The sequence below is a fragment of the Lytechinus variegatus genome, chromosome 1 (assembly GCF_018143015.1).
Source record: "Lytechinus variegatus isolate NC3 chromosome 1, Lvar_3.0, whole genome shotgun sequence".
NCBI classification, from domain to species: Eukaryota; Metazoa; Echinodermata; class Echinoidea; order Temnopleuroida; family Toxopneustidae; genus Lytechinus; species Lytechinus variegatus.
The window spans coordinates 50,703,976-50,728,153 of record NC_054740.1 but is presented as its reverse complement, the minus strand read 5'-3'; the positions used below and the strand labels follow the sequence as shown (position 1 = coordinate 50,728,153).

General features: G+C 34.8%; 1 protein-coding gene across 3 annotated transcripts; it reads left to right on the top strand.

Moving 5' to 3' along the window:
• The first annotated feature begins 3,494 nt into the window (after window positions 1-3,494).
• On the top strand, window positions 3,495-22,373 carry LOC121415873 (sodium-dependent phosphate transporter 2-like). Of its 3 annotated transcripts, XR_005970067.1 has the most exons (12): window positions 3,495-3,664; window positions 7,857-8,179; window positions 12,843-12,983; window positions 16,391-16,476; window positions 16,946-17,042; window positions 17,800-17,913; window positions 18,374-18,457; window positions 18,935-19,066; window positions 19,642-19,846; window positions 20,302-20,487; window positions 20,956-22,178; window positions 22,333-22,373. XR_005970067.1 is itself a non-coding variant. In XM_041609251.1 (11 exons), the coding sequence occupies exons 2-11, from the start codon at window positions 7,876-7,878 to the stop codon at window positions 21,269-21,271; spliced, it is 1,665 nt and encodes a 554-aa protein (XP_041465185.1). In that variant the 5' UTR covers window positions 3,495-3,664; window positions 7,857-7,875; the 3' UTR covers window positions 21,272-22,252. The 3 variants fall into 3 exon arrangements, 2 of the variants coding, with proteins under 2 accessions (XP_041465185.1, XP_041465197.1); XM_041609251.1 differs by lacking the exon at window positions 22,333-22,373 and having other exon boundaries at window positions 20,956-22,252; XM_041609263.1 differs by lacking the exons at window positions 3,495-3,664; window positions 22,333-22,373 and adding an exon at window positions 4,737-4,908 and having other exon boundaries at window positions 20,956-22,252.
• Window positions 22,374-24,178: the final 1,805 nt, after the last annotated feature.

The following is a 24,178-nucleotide window of genomic DNA, read 5'->3' as shown; positions in this document are numbered from 1 at the left end:
TCGATGAAAATTGATGGATTTTTCAATAGAGTAGTAACATTTCGTCCAAAAAATAATGGGATATTTTGATGTAAACTTCTAGCATCTGAAATTATTTTTTGTGATATATAATGAATATATACCTGTATAATATGTAAGTGTGATCAATCTTGGTGGTGTACGTGTACAGATCTCCTTCATATATTTGAGATCAAGAGTATATGGAGAGGGTCGTAGCGAGATCAATATTAATATTATATTGGTTTGGATCCTGATGAAGGGCATGTGCCCGAAAGTTTGATGAAGACTGTTATTAATCTTGCCACTGCCCTCTCCATTTATTCTTGATCTCAAATTTTGAGTTTATTCTATTTCACTGACTCCAAGCCGACACACACACAATGCAAAAACTCCGGTGTTGATTTAACACCAGCCCGGAATCTATATACATGTATGTCCACACCAGAGAAGTGCTGAACAACACCAGGTGGGTTTTGATCTAATACCAGATAGGTGTTTATACAACGTAAATCAGTATTAAAACAGCATCGATTTGATTCCAAACTGGTGTTGCTTCAATACTTCTCTGGTGTGGACATAAATAGATTCCGGGCTGGTGTTAAATCAACACCCGAGTTTTTGCAGTGAATATATATGTGTGTGTGTATATATATATTTATATGTGTGTGTGTGTGTGTGTGTGTGTAAAGTTATACATGTACAACAGCTTTTGGCAACTCTTTTTTTATTTAAATATTGTAAAGAAATGAATGAAGAGAGCAATGGTAGGCGTAGCTTAAATCAAGGTTCCCCAGAGCTATCTATACCATTTGGAAAAATTGGTGATGCCGAAAAATGTCTCTGCCGGGAATCGAATCGGTTTGTCATTGTTCTAAGCCCACCTTCACCCGACAAAGGAAATTATAATTGGTATAGTGTCGAAAATTTGTCTATCTGACTGTCAATCGGATTGGGCTCGCCCTTACCACTAACCCGTCTCTGTGGTCTAGTGGTTAAGGCACCGGCGTTCAAAAATGGGGGCCTGGGTTCGATTCGAGACATTTTTTAGGCATCACCAATTTTTCCAAAGGGTAGATAGCTCTTGGGAACCTTCATTTAAGCTACGCCTATACCATTATTCTCTTCATCAATTTCTTTACAAATATATATATATATTTGGGGGGAGGGGAAGGGTTACCCCAGTAATTTTTAAACCTTTGATATATCACTTAAAATCTGAAAAAAATTAATGAAACTAGGAAACTAGACAGATGCACAGGGGATTAAACTTGTTTGTTGATTTCAAGAGGTTTCCCAAATTAAGTTTGATTACCTCCCACCGTCTATAAATGGCAAAGCCTAAAATTAGTCCCATGGAATACGAATAAGCAATTCAATCTATATTACCAAATTGAAATTTTGAGATTAAATGAACTACGAGTTAACTGTGGAGTGACAATAAATGATTCAACAAATGAACGAATGATCAAATGATCAAATGAGTGAATCAATCTTAGAAATTATTGAATAGAAAAATAGATAATAAATTATATATATATCGTTTATTTCACAATATATTTATATAGATGTAGTTTGCATTCATATTTCATTAAAACATATCATTAGAAGACAGTGAATTGTCAGGTTTGATAGTTATAGCATTCTCCTTATATGATTATTACAAAACCCCCGAAAATATAGTGAAATAAATGGGAGTAGAGAACAATACTAGACGTAGCTTTAATTGTTAATCAAGCTAGGTTCCCTAGTGCTAACACCCCTTTTGAATTAAAGATACGTCTACCATTGTTCTCTGGTCTAATCTATTTCACAACGCTTTTTTAAAGAAATAGCTGCCAAAACCAAAAGCTGGCATAAATGTGATTTCTCATACACTCTGAAAAATGAAATATCAAATCATCATTTAAAAGGTTAAGAAAGAGACAACCTTTTCCAAATGTCCAAATATCCAACCTTACGTAAAACAAAACCCAACATTTTAAGTGTTGGGTTGAACAATTTTAAGTGGTAAATGCAACATTTAGAAAAGTTGTCGCTCCTCATTTTAATTCAATTCAATTTCATTTTATGAGTTTATGAACAGTATACCTATATATGTATACACACCCTCACTGACACGCACAACACACACTCACATATCGCAGACCAGTGTTACATTGTTATCACCGGCCGTGACCATATCAAAATTAAACTTTCTTGTTTAATATTTCAAAAACCTATTCAAATTGTTTAAGCTACTACTGTAAGGTTCGTATAGTAAAAAGCGTTGTATCAAGTTTTAAACATTGTTTTTACTGTACGGTGACTCAAAGAATGCATGCTATACACAGCCCTTTGGCCTTAAAAAACATTTCGATAAATGATACCACAATAAATGACCAAACATATTAACAAATGAATACGTAAGTATAAATAGTTAATTATGAATAAATGAATTATAGATTTATCTGGTCTGATAAAATAAAAAGCCCTTCTGCACTTATCAATTAAGAGTGTGATTGGCGTATATATCGATTCGAGGGTATAAGGCGTACATTCATAGGATATCCATATGATAATAAAACATTAATTTAAATTTATGATCTCATATTAATTATAAATGTTTAAACTTCATTTTGACTGCGGTGGTTTGCCGCTGTAAACATGAAAAACTTGACTTGTTATGAAACGTTTTGATTGACATCTCAAAGTGTTCCTCTAAGTATTCGACAAAGTTGTCTAAAAGCGATAAAGATCACTTTGAAGTGATTTATTTGTAGATTATTACTAACAGGTATGCTGTATGCTACTTTCTTGGATGTCAACTACATCGCATTTCAAGAGCCGCTATTTTGAGATAATTATTGTACCTTGGATCGTCAATTAGTCTTTGACAGTTCATTGTGCTCAATGGTTACGTCACACCAACGAGACCGACACTAGACCAAACAATGTTAAATACACTTTTCAATGTCAGACCATAGGTTGGGTTTGAAATCGGTTTCAGTTGTGTGACTGTATCATGCTGAGAGCGCCGCGGCGCGCCGTTGTGTGAGATGGTTTTACGAGGGACCTTACTTATTTTTCACGTGGGGATATGTTTTGTTCACATGATGATAAGGAAATTAGACTTTGGCAAAGCTGTTTAGTGATTGTCAGTCTCATTAACGTCTTAAAACAATACAGTCGATCAGAGGCTGGTGCAAATAAATCTATCTGAAGTCTGTTTAAATTCTAACCATGCATGTGAACCAAAATACGAAACGCATATCTCGAATTGTGCGCTAAAAGAGGTTAAACTCCCTATCACTAATTACACATGGGCTGTTCCAAAAGATAGACGGGGGAGAACGGCAGTATAATCTTAATGATTATTCAGCTAGTATACTGGAAGGACCCTTTACATGAACAAGAAAAAATACCCTTTTACCCATGGCCTCGAAATGGAATGCCTGTTTGAAACTGATTACATCACAAGTAAGATTATTCTTAGAGTTGACAATCGCTACAAGAACTTAATGTTGATAAGTATTTTTATATAGTAGGTGTCTCCAAATTTTGACATTTCTGCAGATGATATTGACAAATTCAGGTGTCTTGGGTTCTGCTTACATTGAGGCAACTTTCTTTGCTGAAACGTCACTCCAAATATCACATTCATTCCTATCAGATTTTATTGTTCAAGGTAAATGATTTTATATCTTATGTTGCTCCTTTATTTGTTTTTATTCTTTATTCTTTTATTGCTGCTATTTTTTCATTTTTAGTTGAAAACAGATTTACAGATGCTCTGATGAATTAATTCCTATCTTATATTCACTGAAATCTTCAAATTGTGCATTTTGCTTCCTGTGACATCTTTATTCATTTATAACTCTATGTTCTTTTCTCCCTTAAATTATACCATTCCAATTTTGTTTAAGTGAAACATACATCATGAGGACCATATATATCATTTGATCCAATACTTGCAAAAAATAGAATTTGGCTTTCAACTTTAAATTGAATACACTACGTTGCATTAATATTGTTCTTTTAATAAACTGGTGAAATCTATTCTAATGTATGAAATTAGTCCTAAGACTTACCTTCTGACATCATGTCTGACAAAAGCTGATGAAACGCTTTTTAGGTCTTCGTTCGACAAGGTCGCCACATTTCATCATTAATATTTTAAAGTCTTGAAGCATGAGAGCCCGTATATAGCTAAGTCCTATGGCATTGGACTCTGGATTGGTCAAGGTTCAAGTCCAAGCAATGCACTCTGATCTTTCAAGATCTTTGTAGAAGACTTCAACTGATTGTCCATTCGTTGCACTGATAACAATTTCTTTTTCAATTTGTTTTAAATGCGACCAGCCTAAAAATGTGCAAATGTAGATCATGGTGCTCAAGGATATAGTCTTGCATATAAAAGGCGTAGAGTTGCATTTTCTTTTCTTATTGTGTGCATAAGCCTATCGTCTATATTGTCAAATTCGAATTTATAGTGCTATACAGAGCTTATATCTCTCTTGCATTCTCCTCCTAGATTTAACTGGAAAGCTGTGCGCCCATCTTACAAAGAATTGCGATTGATCCACCAACCAAAACTATGGAAAGCCAGCAACATCAACATCTAAAATACATGTTTCTTTAAAATATTTTCCAGATATTATGATGTATATATACCTACTTTCACTGTTCTCTTTACATTATGATTCTATTTGTTTGAAAAGATATATTCAAAATTTCCTACAGAAAAATATGACATCAGATTAATCATAATTCTTTGTGAGACGAGGGCCTGATCTACGTGTATCGCTAGTGGAATAGGATGGATCTGAAGAGTGGCCCCGCGCAAGGCCTTGCCAAGGCCACGGCAGACCTCACAGCTACCATGCATGGCTATAGCGCTAGGCGATATACGCGTTTAAAAATGCATTAAAGGTACAATAAGAAAGTTACAAATCAAAAGTTTTATGTTTTTGCCTATTTTTTCACAAATGGTTATATGTATAACTCCCTTACATATAAATGAGCAAGTCGACGATGGTTTTTTTTGTTTACTGTTTCAATTCTAAAATATTTAAATTTTAATACCACATGTTCAGCATGTTCAGGGAGGAATAAAACTTTGTTTCACAGTTTAACAGGGAGAAAATTTGAATATTTCATGAATTGAATTGAATTAAATTTATTATAGAACGTCATTGGCAATTGCCAGCATTTTTTTCAAAACAAGAAGTACGAAATGATACAAAACAAAATATACAATGCAAGGAATATAAGCAGATAAACAAAAACAAAATAGTATTTCGTCAAAAAAAAGTTTCATGATAATGCAAAAAAATTAGTGGATGAGTGGTGTCATCATTCCCCTCATTTGCATACCGACTAGGATGTGAATATATCTGTATTGCAAAATTAAGCGAAATTGAAAAATGCCATAACTTTCTGATTTAACATCTGATTTTAATGAATTTTGCAGTGGCATGCTTGCTGGATTTTTCTCTTTCTATTAAAATCAACTTGGGGATAGACTTGTCCTTCAAATATTCAAAGGTCGTGACCAAGTGACCTTTGACCTTTCCCAATGTAAAGAGCAACATTAATGGTACTTTGAGTATTTCTGCTATTTCCATTGAAAAAATAGTGATGAATAATTTTCAAAGGGGTAGTTTTTTAACCAAAGATTTCATAAGTGTATCACATTGATTCAATTTTTACATTAATATGTATAATATGTTAACCGCGACCTTTGGAAGCTTAAAAGTGCCACCGAGATGTTGAGATAATTATCTCATCATGTTGACATCTTGTAGAAGAGATGATGAGATGACAAGATCCCGGATCTCATCATGTTGACATCTTGTAGAAGAGATGATGAGATGACAAGATTCCGGATCTCATCATGTTGACATCTTGTAGAAGAGATGATGAGATGACAAGATCCCGGATCTCATCATGTCAACATCTTGTAGAAGAGATGATGAGATGACAAGATCCCGGATCTCATCATGTTGACATCTTGTAGAAGAGATGATGAGATGACAAGATCCCGGATCTCATCATGTCAACATCTTGTAGAAGAGATGATGAGATGACAAGATCCCGGATCTCATCATGTCAACATCTTTTAGAAGAGATGATGAGATGACAAGATCCCGGATCTCATCATGTCAACATCTTTTAGAAGAGATGATGAAATGACAAGATCCCGGAACTCATCATGTCAACATCTTTTAGAAGAGATGATGAGATGACAAGATCTTGGATCTCGTCATGTCTACATCTTTAAGAAGAGATGTTGAGATGACAAGATCCCGGGATCTCGTCATGTCGTCATCTTTTAGTAGAGATGATGAGATGACAAGATCTCGGATCTCGTCATGTCGACATCTTGTAGAAGAGATGATTAGATGACATGATCATGGATCGAAGATCTTGTCATCTGACCATTTCTTCTAAAAGATGTCGACATGACGAGATCCGAGATCTTGTCATCTCATCATCTCTACTAAAAGATGACGACATGACGAGATCCCGGGATCTTGTCATCTCAACATCTCTTCTAAAAGATGTCAACATGATGAGATCCGGGATCTTGTCATCTCATCATCTCTTCCAAAAGATGTTGACATGATGAGATCCGGGATCTTGTCATCTCAACATCTCTTCTAAAAGATGTCAACATGATGAGATCCGGGATCTTGTCATCTCATCATCTCTTCCAAAAGATGTTGACATGATGAGATCCGGGATCTTGTCATCTCATCATCTCTTCTAAAAGATGTCAACACGATGAGATCCGGGATCCTGTCATCTCATCATCTCTTCTTAAAGATGTTGACATGATGAGATCCAGGATCTTGTCATCTCATCATCTCTTCTTAAAGATGTCGACATGATGAGATCTGGGATCTCGTCATCTTATCCTTTGCTATCAAGATGTCGACATCCCGATATAATTATCTCAACATGTCGGTGGCACTTTTAAGCTTCCATAGTTAACCGCGACCTATAGAAAAGATGTAGTCAAAATTAAAATCTTATTTAAGGAGAAAACCTTGGATTGAGTTAGTTGAAAGAAAACAGAGAAATCAGAGCATTATATCAATGATAGCGCAAAATTGGCCATACAATGAGAGATTTAATGTATTTTACTCATTTTCATGATAAAATATAACACATCTACCACAGCAATTGTTGATGCAAGAAAAACAAGAAATTTTGAATAACACCCCCTCCCAAGAAAAAAAGGTTTACCCGATATTGGGTAAAATGGGAACCTGGATGCTGGTTGGGTAAAAAGATACCGAATATATTGTAAATTTTTACGCAATGTTGCTTTGAATCTTCTTAATCATGTTAATATGGTGTAAAAAATTACCCAGCAAACATGGCAAACATGCATCTACTCTTTCTACCCAATATCGGGTAAAATTTTCCTCAGTGTTTTTTGAGTGAATGATCAATTATACATCTTTCTAATGATAAAATATGGTTAGAACTAACAACATAAAAAAAATTCTCACTAGCTAGTATATTAACTATGCATGGTGGCTTAAGCAAGTTGCGGTGGTTTGGTATCCCAAACGAAAAATGCAAACGGGATTGACGCCATGTGATTAAATTTACTTGGTTTTAATAAAGTTATGCTCCTTTTAGAGAAGCCCTCAAAACACTTTATTTTCCAGCCTTCTAACCGTTTCTTGTCAATCATATAAATTCTGAATTTTGATTGAAGAAGTCCACTACTTCTGGAGTTCCTTACCGAAGATGAAGTCATTTTGTATGGTATGAAAGTAAAGATCGATATGGTTTTTTTATAAGGAGATGGAACATTAAAACAACACCGTCACCACGACTATAACTTGGTCTTATTAATTACACAGATAAATCACTTCAAACATCATGGCTAACTATTACGCTGGGGATCCAACGGTATTATGGATTGTCATAATCGGTTTCATCATCTCATTCGTGCTCGCCATGGGTCTCGGTGCCAACGACGTCGCCAATTCCTTCGGTACCTCTGTCGGCGCCAAGGTACTGACGCTCTACCAGGCGTGCGTGGTGGCGGCCATCTTTGAAACCGCCGGCGCCATACTGCTTGGCTACAGGGTGTCGGATACAATTCGAAAGGGAATATTTGACCCTCTACTCTACAATGGAAGAGACGAGCTTCTCCTAGTTGGAAATCTATGTGCTTTGGCAGGTAAGAATGTCCAGAGCTAGTCGATCATGATAAAGAATATCTCGCAGATTCAAGGAAAAGATGGTGAAAGCACTATCGCTGCTGTCGCTCACTAAACTACCCCTAGCCTAATCATTGGGCCTGATAGACATTTACAGAATCTAGCCCCGGAATCTAATATCTATTGGTCTATAAGAATTTAACCACACTGAGGTAGAAAGAAAGAGGAAAACCCACATATTTTATTGGGAAGGGCATGGTGAATTTCCCCTTGATTATGACGTTTTCTTCTAAAATACGAATGACACTTATCGATATACAGATCCATGTGACCACCAATAAATGAAAAAGATTGCTTGTGAAGATTATATCTCGAAAGTTCCTCTGAATTCATAGGTAACATTGCATTGGTCTTTTTGTTAATCGCAAACTTTGATATATGATGTATTTGTTTATGTGCATGAAAAAAGACCACACCCCAAAATAAAAAGTCAACCAAGTTCGTGCAGTCACTCTCAAGATATCTGTGACTGAAAAATCATCTAATCTATCTCATGGGAAGTCTAACTGTGACATGGTTTGTTACATAAAAGTGAGATGGTGTGTCTAGCCACTTTATTTTGCATTTTTTAAGCACTTATTAATGAATTACGGCGCAAACCTTTCATGGCATCGTGTTTGCAACACGCAGGTAAGAAATGAGACCTTGCAACTCAGTTTGTTTTAAAGTGAAATAAACGTTTCCCAATGTCTTTATTAAACAGAAGTAATTAACTTTAAATATTCACGATGAACGTCCAGTTTTTTCTTCCGCATGTAGAATCACAGAGGCTTGTTACGATCACAGATTCCTATAAAATAGTTAACTCCAGAAACCAAAACGTACTCAAGCGTCTATTCTGTGCTCTATGTCGGCCAATCATAGAGTACGGTATCCCAGTTTTAGTCCAGGATAGGCCCCATAGAAAATTGACCAAACCTTGTTTTTTTCTATATACAATATTTTTTGATGGTTTTTTGTCAATTCAAGGGTGCTGATTACGAATCTGAATGATGCCACTCGTGTAACCTTGAGCATTTTCCGCAAATTGGCAAAATCCAATATGGCCGCCAAAATATGCAAATTACTCATGAAATTCATAAAATTGTCCGCACATTGGCTTTGAAATGCATGAAATTGTGTGGCAGGAGTGAAATACAATCTTAAAAAATAATTTTTAACAAAATATTTATCTTCCTGATATTCAAAATGGCCGCCATAGGCCATTGTATACACTATCATGTACAATATGAATAGGGAAAACTAATTTTCACAAAAATGAGCACTAAATTGCAAAAATCGCGATGTATGAACGAAGTAATATATGCAAATCATCATTACTAATGAGATATATTACTTGTTATGTCAAATATGGGAACATTGCTGTATTTCGATATCTAAAATAGCCGCCACTGGCCCAAAGAGTATTATGTACAATGGCAATGGCCGGGGCCAAAAAATGAGAAGATTGAGCATTAAAATGCATATTATTAAGATAAACGAGTGGAATACTGACTAAAAACATAGTTGTAATTATGCCATTTATGTGGTAAATGCTGTATTTTGAAATTCAAAATGGCCGCCATAGCCCCTATCTTCATCATGTACAATGCAAATAGAGAAACTAATTTTCACACGAGTAAGAAACATAAAATGCATGTAATTGTGATCTATGAGTAAAATATTGTCTGACAACATGTTTTATAGCAAGACATATCATTTCTTTTGTCATGCATGAGATAAATACTGTATTATGAAATTCAAAATGGCCCCTATAGGCCCTAACAGTATTATCTACAATGTGAATTGGGACATATAATTTTGTACGAATTTGGATTTGCTTGACTATGACATCCATATAATCCTGTTGTATGAGTAAAACGTTGTTTGAAAACATTTTTTTAGTCATCGCATTTCTTCTTTCATATAAGTGATACATTCAAAATAACCTCTACAAGCCCTAACTAAATTATGTAACATGCGAACAGGGAACCCAATTTTCACAAGAGTGAGAATCATAAAATGCATATAACTGTGATGTATGGGTAAAGATATTGTCTTAAACATTATTTCTAACTAAATACATCACATATGGGTCGTGGACATGGTGGAGGTAATAAATGGTGTACTTTGAAATCCAAAATGGCTGCCATGGGTCCTAAAAGTATTGTGTACATTGTAACATGGGACATATAATTTTGACAAAATTTGGTTTGCTCGACTCTAAATATTGCATATAATTGTGAATTGTGATTTAAAGGTGAATAATTGTCTAAAACCATGGTTTCTAACTAGATATATCATAATGTTGTGTAATTAAGGTGATAAATGTTGCATTTTTAAATTGAAAATGGCCACCATAGGCACTTATCGTATAATATACATTTTGGGTGGAGACAAATCATGTTCACAAAAAGGGCATATGGCAGCCATTTTGAATGTTGAAATACAGTATTTATCACCTAAATACATAAGATATGATATTATAAATAATGTTTTCAGACAACGTTCCACTCATACATCACTATTTGACCAAGCAAAGCCAAATTCTGTTCAAATGATTTGTTCCCATTCATATTGTGTATAATACCGTAAGGGACTGTAGCGGCCATTTTAACTTAAAAATAACCGTATTTATCACCTAACTGGCAGAATAAATGATATATCTTAATAGAAATTATGCTTTCAGACAATATTTTACTCATAGATCACTATTACGTGCATTTATGGTGCTCACTCCTGTGAATATTGGTTTCCCACTTTGCATTGTACATAATACGGTTAATGTCGATGGCGGCCATTTTGAAAGTCGAAATACAATATTTAACACAAACTTAAAACCTGAATGATATATTTCGTGAGAAAATGAGTTTTTAGACAGTATCCAATTAATTTATCACATATATATGCATTTTAGCGCTCACTCTTGTGATTTCTTTTCTCCCATTTCTCATTTCTGTATAATACTTTTAGGGTATTTGGCAGCCATTTTGAATATCAGAATACAACATTCACCACATACATGGCATATCAGTAATAATATTCCGTAAATAATTATGTTTATAGTCAGTATTCCAACTGTTTAATCTTCATAATAAGCATTTTAGTGATCACTCTTGAGAATTTTTTGGCCCCCATTGCCATTGTACGCAATACTGTTTGGGCCAGTGGCGGCTATTTTAGATATCAAAATACTGCAATTTTCCCATATATGACATTACAAATGCTATATCTCGTTAGTAATGGTGATTTGCATATATTACTTCGTTCATACATCGCGATTTTTTTCAGTTTAGTGCTCATTTTTGTGAAAATTAGTTTTCCCTATTCATATTGTACATGATAGTGTATACAATGGCCTATGGCGGCCATTTTGAATATCAGGAAAATATTTTTTTGTCAAAAATTATTTTTTAAGATTGTATTTCACTCCTGCCACACAATTTCACGCATTTCACAGCCAATGTGCGGACAATTTTATGATTTTCATGGGTAATTTGCATATTTTGGCGGCCATATTGGATTTTGCCAATTTGCGGAAAATGCTCAAGGTTACACGAGTGGCATCATTCAGATTCGTAATCAGCACCCTCGAATTGACAAGAAACCATAAAAAAATATTGTATATATAAAAAAAACAAGGTTATGCCTCTTCTATCCTGGACTATTTGGCTCCCTCATCAAAAGAATCACACCAATGCCCTTGAAGCTGTCCAAATACGTTTTACTCGTTTTTGTTTTTCATACAATGATGCAAAAAATCTGACATACACAGAACGTCTGACAATTTTGAACATCTCACCGTTATACAATAGATTGATTTACTTGTCAACTTCTTTTATGATTAAATGCCTATTTTGTTTGTATAATATGCCACAACATATACTACCTAGCCCAAGGAAAAGGAAACTAGATACATTATTTTTTACTCATGAATTTGCCCGATGCAATGCTCTAAAATATACTTGCTTTCACAGTTTTGCCCGCTTCTGGGAAACAATTCCTAGGACTGAGAGAGACCTGTGCCTGAAACCAAATATTAACTTAATTCTCAATGCTCTTCGAGAGCTCCTATGTAGCATGCCACCAATCGAAAAGGCATTTTAAACATTTTTTTTTAATTCAAACATTGCATTCCCTCATTCTAGCCATCAATAAAAAAAAAATGCATATCAGTAATTCTGCCTTCTTACCTTGCTTTCACCATTTCTCCTTTTTCACTTTTATCCCGCTTTTGCTTTTTTTCTTTCCTTCTTGTTTTCTCCTTTTCTTCCTCTCCTTTTCTTTCTTTCTTTCTTTTCCCTTCTAAACCTGCATTAGCCCAATTATGTCTTCAAATGTCATTTTTATTTGTTATTTGTTGAACTGTATTTTAATGTAAGTGTTCTTTTTTAGCACCAGCTAATGAGGAGAGTCTTTTAACAGAAACTTGATTTCTTTTGATAATCCCCAGGCATTAGCTGGTGTTTTTTCCTCTTTTTTTTAGTGTTTTTTTTTATTTGATATATTGTGTATTGGGGTTGTATGATGAGTATTTTCAATGTAATGAATTCGACTATTGTTATGAGTATGTGCACCTGGAAATGAAATAAAATAAATAAATAAAATAATCATAATATCATCTACATTTACTTCCAACGACAGGCTCCTGTATATGGCTCTTTACTGCCACCATTTTCAGTGTTCCCGTTTCGGCGACACACAGCATTGTTGGCGCTTCTTTGGGCTTCCATATGGTAGTCTTCGGAGGAGTTGGGGTCAACTGGAATGTCGTTGTCGTCATTGGTAAGACACTAATTTGTTTTTGCCTTTCTATTCATAAATATTCTACTCGTAAATATTTTACGTAAGTTACTTGTGACTTATGCCATATGGCTTAAAATCATTATAAACTTCCTAGGTGCGAGCAGCGTATGTCTGCATCTTGAGGCTGTTGTGTGAGCTTATTTTGTTAAGTCTTTCTGCTTAATTTCCCTGCAAATTAGTATTTACTCATTTCAAAATAAAATTTTATTTACATTTTTCATGAAATTAATTCATATGAATTGAAATGTAAATTTCATCACGAAAGGGAAATCTTACCCTGACAAAAGTTATTCGTAAAAATATATTAGAAAAATAATAAAAAAAAGTATTGCCGACGTGTAAAAAAAGATTTTAGAATATTAATCATTTGATTGTGACGTCATGTGGGAGAAGCTCTCCTACTTATCGTAATTTCACATCCGTTTCTGAAAAAGAAAACCAAAATAAGTAATCAGGAACTATTGAAAATATATTTTTTTTTGCATTTCATATTATATAAAATATGGCGCAGCGTCTCGATAATGAGGTCATAAATCCATTTTAGCTTTCTTGATATTAAATGGCTTTTCTTCAAACCTTCACCAATATTTTTGAATATCCTTTCTGCTATTTTTATTTTAACAACAAGATTGTCTTTAGTGAAAACTTCTCTTTTATGAAATACCCCCAAAAAGTGCATAAAGTCAGACGTAAATTCCAGGAAAACTTTTAAAATAATCCTTTGACACGACCTACACAGAGTATGCCTACTTGCTTTTTGTGTCTTCTTCAGCAACTTGTGACAATTTTGCCAAAAACCATGAGCATTCCACAAAGCGTTGTTCTCTAATTAACTTACCGCCATCCTCTGGCACACACCCCTTCCACACCCACCATCACACACACACTCACTCCCATACACACGCACAAATGCATTAAAAAGATGTCAAAATGTAAGCTAAGGTCTGAAAAATGGAAGATTGAAACAAAACTTCATACAACGTTTTGCTATAATTCATTTTTACAGCACTTTGCTCTCAAAATAATGCGTGAAAATATGAATAATATTTTGGATTTAGGAATATCTCAACTTCCACGCATCATATCAATGAGGACATAATACTTAACATTGGCCTACGTGACAAACGCAGTCTTTTCTGATATTCAGTGGTTCAAGATATCGTGATATGACCTCCATCTGACTTGCATGTGATTGTCATGCAAGTTAAAATCATCGTTTTTATCTTTATCAGTTGACTTGAGTACCCATCAACCCATTAGTTTACTTGCTGTTAATCAGTAATTAATCTTCCGAAGCGAGTCTATAGTAGGTCAATACCCAACAAAGTTTTGTTTAATCAGACTGATAAAAAGCATCTGCATTGTGCTTGAACTATTTTTTTTCTTCAAATCCGCGGGATCAATAGCTATATGGATTTTCAAAATGGCATGATGTAAGAAATACAACTTAATTGTTTAACATGACAAGCCCCCCCCAAAAAAAGGACTATGGACTATGGTTGAAAGGAAAAGGTCAAGGGTGGCATTATCATTTTAAAACTTTTTTTGATGGGGGGGGGGGGGTAAAAGCATTAAAAAGGGCTTGAAACCTATGTGAAAAATCTTGCGATTTCCATTTTATGTTCTGTGGTAGTCATGACACGTAGCTTGCAAAGAGAAATTCCATGCAAATATTCATATTTTATGCGTGTACTTTTTTCCATTGCTTAAAGGTCAAGTCCACCCCGGAAATGTTTACTTGTTTAAAGAGAGACAAATCAAACTAGCATAATGCTGAATATTTCATCGAAATCGGATGTAAAACAAGAAAGTTTTGACATTCAAAGCTTTCGCTGATTTTTTCACAAAACAGTGATATATGACATGCAAGTGAGACAGTTGATGATGTCCGTCACTCACTATTTCTTTTGTTTGTTATTGTTTGAAATTTTCAGTGTTATGCTTGTTTTGTTGGGTTTTTTTTCTCTACTTATTCAAATAAACTTTGTGTTGGGAAGGACTTGTCCTTTATGGATATAGAATTCTTCTCGATATCACTATTCAAATAAATATATATGAAGATTTCATTGAATTTGATAAATGAAAATAAGGCTTACTAAGTAAACATTATTCTCAATATTCTTTAAGGTGATAAATTTCATCAAAGCAAGTCTAATATAAAATCTAGACATTTGTCATTTACATCAATACAGATGGGAAATAATATCATATTTTGTGGTATGGTAGTTTGGGTATGTTTGATAACATGAGCGACCCTCAATCATTTTAGGGCATGGAGGGGTGGGAAAGATGTGTAAGGTAGACGAACTTACATGGTATAACCATATTAAGGCTAATTGGTAAGTTCAGGCCTACCAATAATTGCACGTGATACAAAAAGACGTGATGCCGGTCTTGTAAAAAAAAGCTGAAGAGCGTTTTGATACAAGCAAATAAGCAATCCAGTCTCACCAACAGAAGATTACCACACCGATAATAGTCTTTCAAATTGCTGACATGCACTATTTTCCACTATCAAGTATCGATAGCGTGGTAGAGTCGGACTGTGTGACGTTCACATTTGCATGAACAAATAAGTTCAGAATAGAGTCACTGGTATGATTAAACCCCATCAAGAAAACAAATGTTTTGTGTTATTGACATGCTTCAGTCAATGATGTTGACCCAGAGACTTTGCTATGAAGATAATTCTCAAGTACGTCCTTACACAATATTTAGGACATTTACATTCTTGAACAATCCTAATAATCATGATCATGTTGATTATTTGGGATGATATTTGAAATGATGATTTTATTCGGCCATTATCATTTAAGTAGGCATGCACTTCTAAGGAGTTTCATTTTCACTTTTGTTTCATTTCCAAAAATGAAAGGAAAGGGGAGAATGGAAGTGATAGCCTAGTCCTTTGATTAGCATGATTAAAGTAAAGATAGTTGGTCGAAGTTTTAACCAATCGATCCTTAGTCAACGTTGGGTTATATACACATCAATTCAATTCAATTCAATTCACATCATGCTTATTGCCTAAAGTGTGTTTGTCACTAGAAGTTTTGGGAAAATAGAAATTGCCCAACATGTGTTGTTTCTCACTGATCAATAATTAATAAACATGCGATCATGTTTGATTAAGATTAAGTAATCCTGACAAGAATTTAATGATGAGGTAAGTCTTTCCCAAAATCAATTCGATTTATTAAACTGTTGGTAATTACTGATCAGCTGTAGTAATGGATGAGCAGAATTTCCTGACACCAATTGGTCGATGTTAAGTTAATTCCAGCAATTTAGGGCGGCAACAAATTCTTTTGATCGACGGAACGCCCCAAAGCTCTTAGCAGCGAGTAATAATTGAAGGTTGTGCTTCTTTGTGAATTATCTTGCAGTTATCTCCTGGTTTCTCTCGCCCGTTCTCTCTGGTATCATTTCGTCTTGTATCTATGGCCTTCTCTATGTCACCGTCTTGAAAAGGGTAAGATATCATATTAAAAATCCAAAGTTCTTTGAAATATGATTAATCAAAACAATCACTCTCTGTATACGAAAACACATAAAAGTACGAATTATTAGCAGTTACCACAATGGGGTGAAATAAAGCAAGACCGTGTAAGCGGCGTGGGGGGGGGGGTGTCTCTTGTCGGAAAATTTTGTCTCATTGATAGATAACAGAAGGCCATGAAGGAAGAGTGGATCGACATCCACCTCCTTGAAAATTCGACAAGCCTAAAATGTTTCCTAGTCCATTATAAAATCGCAATTTTTTGGCTGTTTTTTGTAAATACCCCTCCTCCACGTGCCTAGGTTTTTCCGGCACATTTATGGATAAAGAATTGAGAAGAAGAAAAAACAGTAATGATGATAGAATGTCATGAGCATACGTTTTGCCTAAGTGGTTGGAATATTTTGATTGATTGTGTAATCAATATTTGATTTTTTTGCAGGACAATCCTTTGGACTGGGGTATTTACACTGTTCCAGTCTGGTACTTTATTCTCATCTTTGTCAACTTCTTTTCCATATTCTACGGATCATCACTATGTAAGTTTATGGAACCGATTTACCAGGTAATCCCACAGGGGGCAAGGGACGGTCGGCCTAGTATCATTTTTCAAGTATTGAACAGATGATTGATACCAATAAAAGAACGATATACAAAGGAGATTCAGAATAAATAAAACTATATAAGCTCGCTTGTCCAATTGAGGTCACATAATATGTTGGCCATGAGCCCCCTTTTTAAAAAAAATGCCTTGAAACTAAAACGTATTATTATGTGACAGAATACTTTCTTTGGTTTGGTAAGAATTTGCCAAAATATTGCCGTTTTTTCTTGTTAATTCTTCCTTCTCTTATTTTTTTTCTTCTACAACAGCAGCAGCACAAATATAGCTGCTTCTACTTATACCACTTGGCCATGAGCCCCCCTTTTTTTAAAAAAATGCCTTGAAACTAAAACGTATTATTATGTGACAATACTTTCTTTGGTTTGGTAAGAATTTGCCAAAATATTGCCGTTTTTTCTTGTTAATTCTTCCTTCTCTTCTTTTTTTTCTTCTACAACAGCAGCAGCACAAATATAGCTGCTTCTACTTATACCACTTCGTGCTTCTTCTCATCCAATTTAATATCTGGGTAACTTGCTTTAAAGGAGGGCAACCTCTTTCAAAAAAAATCTAGAAATTCGCTCTCTACTGCGCTAATATACTTCTTTTTCTTTAATCACGTTCCCTAAAATCGTTCCGAATCTATTCCTCCCACTGAGTAGCAAATGTATTCTATTTTTTTGTCATTCCAGTGTTCGGATTCGATGAGTTATGGATCGTTATGGTGATCTCAATTGGAGGCGGATTGGTTATTGCTGGATTTGGTTACTTCTTTATCATACCCTGGATTAAAAATAGAGTTACAAGTAAGTTCATGGAAACGTCATTACAAATTCAATCTTGGAAGCGTCGTGTTTACTCTTTCCTTGTGATCAGAGGGTCTTGTGTTCAAATCCCAATATGGCCTATTTTGCAAGGCGTCAATCCACACTTTGCCACTCTCCACCTAGGTATTAAATATCACTCAACCGGATACCCATTAAAAAAATGGGTATCCGGTAAGATGCGAAAGCCTATGTAGTATGCTTAGCAATTGAGTCTTGAAACTCGTGCAGGAATGCTCCACAGGGAGTGAAATGAGTGTGCGCGCATGCGAGAATCCTAGAGGCCATCCCACATCTTACTCCAAAATAAAGGCTTGTAATCTTTGAAAATGGTTATATTAGTATTCTTTCAATTAATTTTAACCTCAAATAAAATTATATGTTCCATTCACACTTTCATAAAATGAGCGAAATGCGATTACTGTATCCGATTTCATTTCAGAAATGAAGGAACAGGAGAAACTAGAATTAGCTGAGGAAGGTCAGTCCCAGAATGATCAAGAACAAGAGACTGAATTAAAAGAAGGTGAAGCTGTTTTCTCATTTTGATTAATATTATGAGTACCTGGTATCACTGAGGAACAAAATCGAAACTATTGAAAATTGTGCAATGATTAATCAAGGATATGGATATTATTGGATGCACTAATGGTAGTATTATCAGTGGTATAGACTATGAACAACCAAATCAATTTATTGATAACAAGTAATATCTTGATTGCTAATGATAATTGAAAAAAGGTCTGATGATAATGATACTGATAATTAATATCTAAAAATCACATTAGTAATGATAATAAAAGAAAATAGTAATAGTGATGATGATTATATAATTATAATAGTAATATTGATCACCATCATCATCGTTTCCTTCATAGTTTCCTTCGATAATGATATTAATGTTGATATTAATGTTGATGACGATAATAATAATCGTAATACTAAGAATAATGATAAAGTTACTGTACTAATAGAAATGACGTCCTTTCTTACCAAATACAAGGTTTGCCAAATGGAAACTGTGATGGTGACGCCACCTCGTTAGAAAAGAAAAATCCTGACGACCCTGACGCCATTTTGGTCCCAGAACATCCGATAGCAAACGGCTTGTCTGCTGAATTCACCAATGGAATGGGTAAGGCATAGGCCTATACTATCATCCGATTACACAATATTTAGAAGTATACATTATCAAACCTTTGATAAATCATCTCGAATTCTTGCTTTGTTCGATGACAAAGAAGGAATATTTACTTCCATTGAAATTTGTGTTGCTTATAAATTCAAGTTTGTAAGCTTTGGATAATTGTTTTAATTTGTAGTAGTAGTTCTAGTAGAAGAGGTAGCATTGGTCGCAGTCCTTGTCTAGGTAGTGATCTCAGAAAACTATATCAGAGAAACTTTGATAGTGATGCCAACCCTCCCGATATCATCTGGACGTTAATTGCGCCACTCGCAGTCATACGTTCGCCATTCTTATCCTCCCAAAGTTCTTGCTCTGACCAAATTGAAATAAGAAGTATACATCATGGTAGGAATAAATACCATTAAACCAATCATTACTGGTGTATTTATCGTTTGCGTCAAAGATATTGTAATCCTTGTTATCATCAATACTGTTATTCAACATCATATTTCTATTCATCATTATTGTCACTCTCATCAACGATGAGACTTTCATTTTGTGTTTCATCATTGCGTGTTTTACAGCTAATCCTGCTTACAAGACATCGGAAACAGTTGAGATGGACATCAACTCTGAAGATGAGGATAGTTCCGATAAATGGCTCGTTAAGAAGGGCTCTAAAGAGTGGGAATCAGTCAAAGATTCGATTGAAGTTCGCGCCATTTGCTCCCCGCTGCAGGTTGTATCAGCCTGCTTCGCCGCTTTCTCACATGGAGGCAACGATGTCAGGTATGCCACGAGCAGTTGAAAAGTATACCCCAGACAATAACTATCCCTGAATAGAACTGCCATTCTGGGAATATCTCGATAACCATCCACAAAATTAGTTGTGCAAACTTAGGCTGAACAATAGTTCGAAGCTTCTTTGATGCATCAGAGGATTAATAGGTAAAGGCCTGCAGAATTTTGATAGTTTTATAGTTGTTTTTTAGCATATCCCCACTATTCACTATGATTCGTTTTTCATCAAACATTTGTGATTACATTTTGATATCTAAGGAATTGCTGGCGTATCATGCTCTTTCAGACAAATCATAATGCTGTTAAACTATTTGAAACATTCAAATTTCTCGCACTTTCATTATTTTCAATCCTGCACAAATCAGCGTATTTTCACTCCTCCTTTATTGCTTAGCAAAGAAGAGACTGCATTCCTGGTTTTCTATTGCTTTTTTATTCTTCAGTAACGCCATCGGACCCCTGATCAGCATCTGGACCATTTTTACCACCGGTTCCGTGGACCAGGAGACAATAACCCCTGTATGGATTCTTCTTTACGGAGGTGCAGGCATCTCACTCGGTCTATTCCTATTCGGCCGTCGCGTCATCAAGACAATCGGTGAAGACCTCACTCCAATGACCCCGTCAAAGTAAGTTGATTACAGGTTGTTATATGCCAAGTGTATAATTCCCTGTTTTCAAAACACAACTACGTCATGAACATATATAATATTGCAAATATTTGAAAAGTAACTTTGTATATCATGGGAAAAATTGTCACTGAAATTGTTGGACAAAGGTCTCGACATATGTTTTCTTATTTTGTCTTTCTGATTGTACAATATGTTTCTAAAACAGTTTGGGAGGGAGTGTGAGATTGAGAGGAACTGATGTATGTGTGGTGTGTGTGAGTAATTTGGTGTGTTTGAGGGTGCGCTTGGTGCATGAGGGTGTGTATGTATGAGGGGTGACTGTCCTAAAGAAATGAAAAGTGTGTGGAACGAGTATTGTTTAAAAAAATAAAAGTTTGTTGTTAGGAGAGACTGAATAGAATAAAATGTACTGTATTTCCAACGCCTGGAATTCAAGAAACATCAATCAACCCTTTCTCCTTTCAGTGGCTTCTGTGTCGAGCTCGGGTCAGCTTCCACGGTACTACTAGCATCGAACCTCGGAATCCCTATCTCAACTACCCATTGCCAGGTTGGTTCTGTCTGTGGTGTTGGCTGGCTGAGGACGCGAAAGGCTGTTGATTGGCCTTTGTTCTCAGGGATCTTCTTCGCCTGGGTGGTGACCCTCCCTGCCACCATGATGCTTAGTTCAGGTTTGATGGGGTTCCTGCAGCATGCCGTTCCTGGAAGCTGTGAACTGATTCCTATCCCTGTCATGAACACTACTACAACCGCCATGGCATCGACCCTTGGACTGATCTAAGTTAATATGCAATATCCTGATGGCTGTAGATTATGGTCAAAAGTTCGGAGGCTTCCTGATGGAACGATGGTTACTCATCTGCCAGGCTATAGATTCGAAACCAACTTGATGTCCTCGCGTCTCGTTTTATAATAGGCCTACTGGAGGCCTACGTTCGCTACTGCCACAATTTCGTAGGTATTTCACACTCTATAATCTGCCAATCCGGATGATGTATTTTCTATCCCCATGGTAATCATAGACATTGTCAAACTAAACTATTCTACTGATATGTGATTACAAATCAAATTGCCCTTCGTAGCTTTTACTTGGGGTGTCCGAAATATGAAATGTATTGCACACTTTAGTACAAGGTTATTTTTTTAATATTTTATAAAGTGTGATTTTATAAAGATCATGGCATTGCTAAATTATTTATCCTCTAAGGATGTTTTTTTAGAACAGGGTTGTTTCCTTTTGTTGAAAAGTCCACAAGGCTTATAATAAGCCTCATGTCAAAATTCTATCGAAATCTATGTCTTAAAATGAGTCTCTCTAAATCATATGCAGTAATGTATATTTACTTGTTTAAAGCACATGCATCAATTAAAATAAGTACTTTCTGAAGAAAAAAACCCATTATCATGAAATGATACAATTTGTTAAAACTCTGAAAATACCCCTTTTCTCTGAATCAGTGTTTTTATTTAGAGCAAATCATACAAAAATGACTTAGTTGAAGGATACTATGTAAGTAGTCAATGAAGTTGATAAGGTACAATTTCTTTATTAGATTCCATCATGCCCTTCAGTTGACTTCGTGTCTTTATGATTGTCATGGTAAAAACACCCCTCTAAAGACTCTCTTAAACAAGTTCCGTCTATTGGTTGTTTGCTCATAACTAATCCTATTTTCATAAGTAGCCATGTAATATTATACAGATATTGCCTACCTAGAGTTTGAATATAACATTTCCTCTCCCCGACGGATTTATATTTTTCCCAAGGGAAAATATTATCCAGAGGGGAAAATATATCTTCGGAGGGGAGTTGAAATGTTATTTATTAAAACGATAGACCAGGCAATATCTGTTATATTATATAGTATATGTGGATTCGCCATCAGAAATTACATTCATCATCTGGCTCAAACCCGAAATTCTTGCTACAGCTCTGATCCATCTACGTCATAATATATTTATATTGGGGAAAATACATCAAGCGCGTTTTTCATGACAATGACAATGACAATGACAATGACAATGACAATGACAATGACAATGATGACAATGACAATGACAATGATTTATTTACCCATGTCACCCTAATTCGGGTATTGGGGATATTATCATACAGAACATAACATATTCAAAATCATTTCAATTATATTTACAAAGTATGTACAAATATATACAATCACATGTTACAGAGTAATTGAATAAATACTACATGAAATTACTTTAGAGACGTAAAAGTAAAAGGAATGATGTGTCTCTAAATCAATTGGTGAGAGAAGGAGGAGAGACAAAATAGGAAAAGAAGGAAAAACAAAAGGGGAAGAGAGAGAGAAAAAAGAAAAGAACAAAAAGACAAATGATTGTAATAACAATAATTTTTAAAAGAAACAGTACTAACAATGATAATAAATAAATACGAATGAATGCGTGTTATAGAATTGAAAAAGTTGGAACTGCAATGCAAAGGCACCGATATGTGTATTTAACGTGGTTATATATATAATTATATTGGACTTTGGCATAAAAATTGATAAAAATTTATTTTAAGAAATTAGAGAGAATTAAAATTTAATTTATCCTTTACCTAATTATTGTTTATTTACATATATACATGAACGTGTTTTCAAATAGAAAATGTTAACATAAATATTTTATTTGTTTAATTTATTAAACTTATCCATTATAATGCTACAAAATTTTGATAAATTTATTAATGTTGACATTTTGGAAGAATTGAAAAGCTTAAACATTTTCAATGCATTTGGACGGCTTGTATAGGAACCATCAATATATTTCTTTCTTGCTGTAAGAAATGCAGGGCACTCGAACAAATAATGAAATTCATCACCCAGCTTTGATGTATTACATATAGTGCATATTCTCTGTGATCGCTCGATATTTGCAAATCTACCAGATGTTATTGGCAGACGGTGGTTTCCACACCGGAATCTTGTTAAAGTAATTCTGTATTTGAAAGGCAATTTTAGAAGAGATAATTCACAACTGCAATTTTCTTTGAAAATGCGATAGTTTAAGCACAGTGAATTAGAAAACATTTCAGCATGCCAATTTTGAGAGTATATATCGTCCAATCGTGTTTTAATTGTTGCTTTGAACCACCGTGGATTTATTGTCTGATTATCAAACCAAAGGTAAGATAAGCCTAATTTATCCAATGTATTTTGTATTTTTACTAGCCACGGGTTTCGATATATATTCAGATCAAACATTATTTTCAGAATATCGTAAACAGTATGGGACAATTTTGATGTTTTGCTCTCGATTATTTTAATCCAAAAGTTTAACATTCTGCACTCAATTAGTTTCTTGATACTGTGTTTACCGACCTCTCCATATGTCATGCAATTTGCAGTAAATTTACTCACATGAAGAAGACGTTTATAATAACGACTTTGAAACATTTCAACATCTTGAAGATTACTTTCAAGACCCCACAACTCACTTCCATATAACAAAATCGGAAGTACCAATTTTTCAAACAATTCTAATTCAATATCAACTGGTAAACTCAACTTTATTGATTTGGAACGTAAACTGAACAATGCTTTTTGTGCTTGACTTATTTGTTTTTTCCGAGCTTTCGAAAAGCGGTTATTATAATTCAAAACTGTTCCAAGATATGTATACTCATCAACAACCTCTAGCTGTTGAGTATTGAAAGTAATGATGG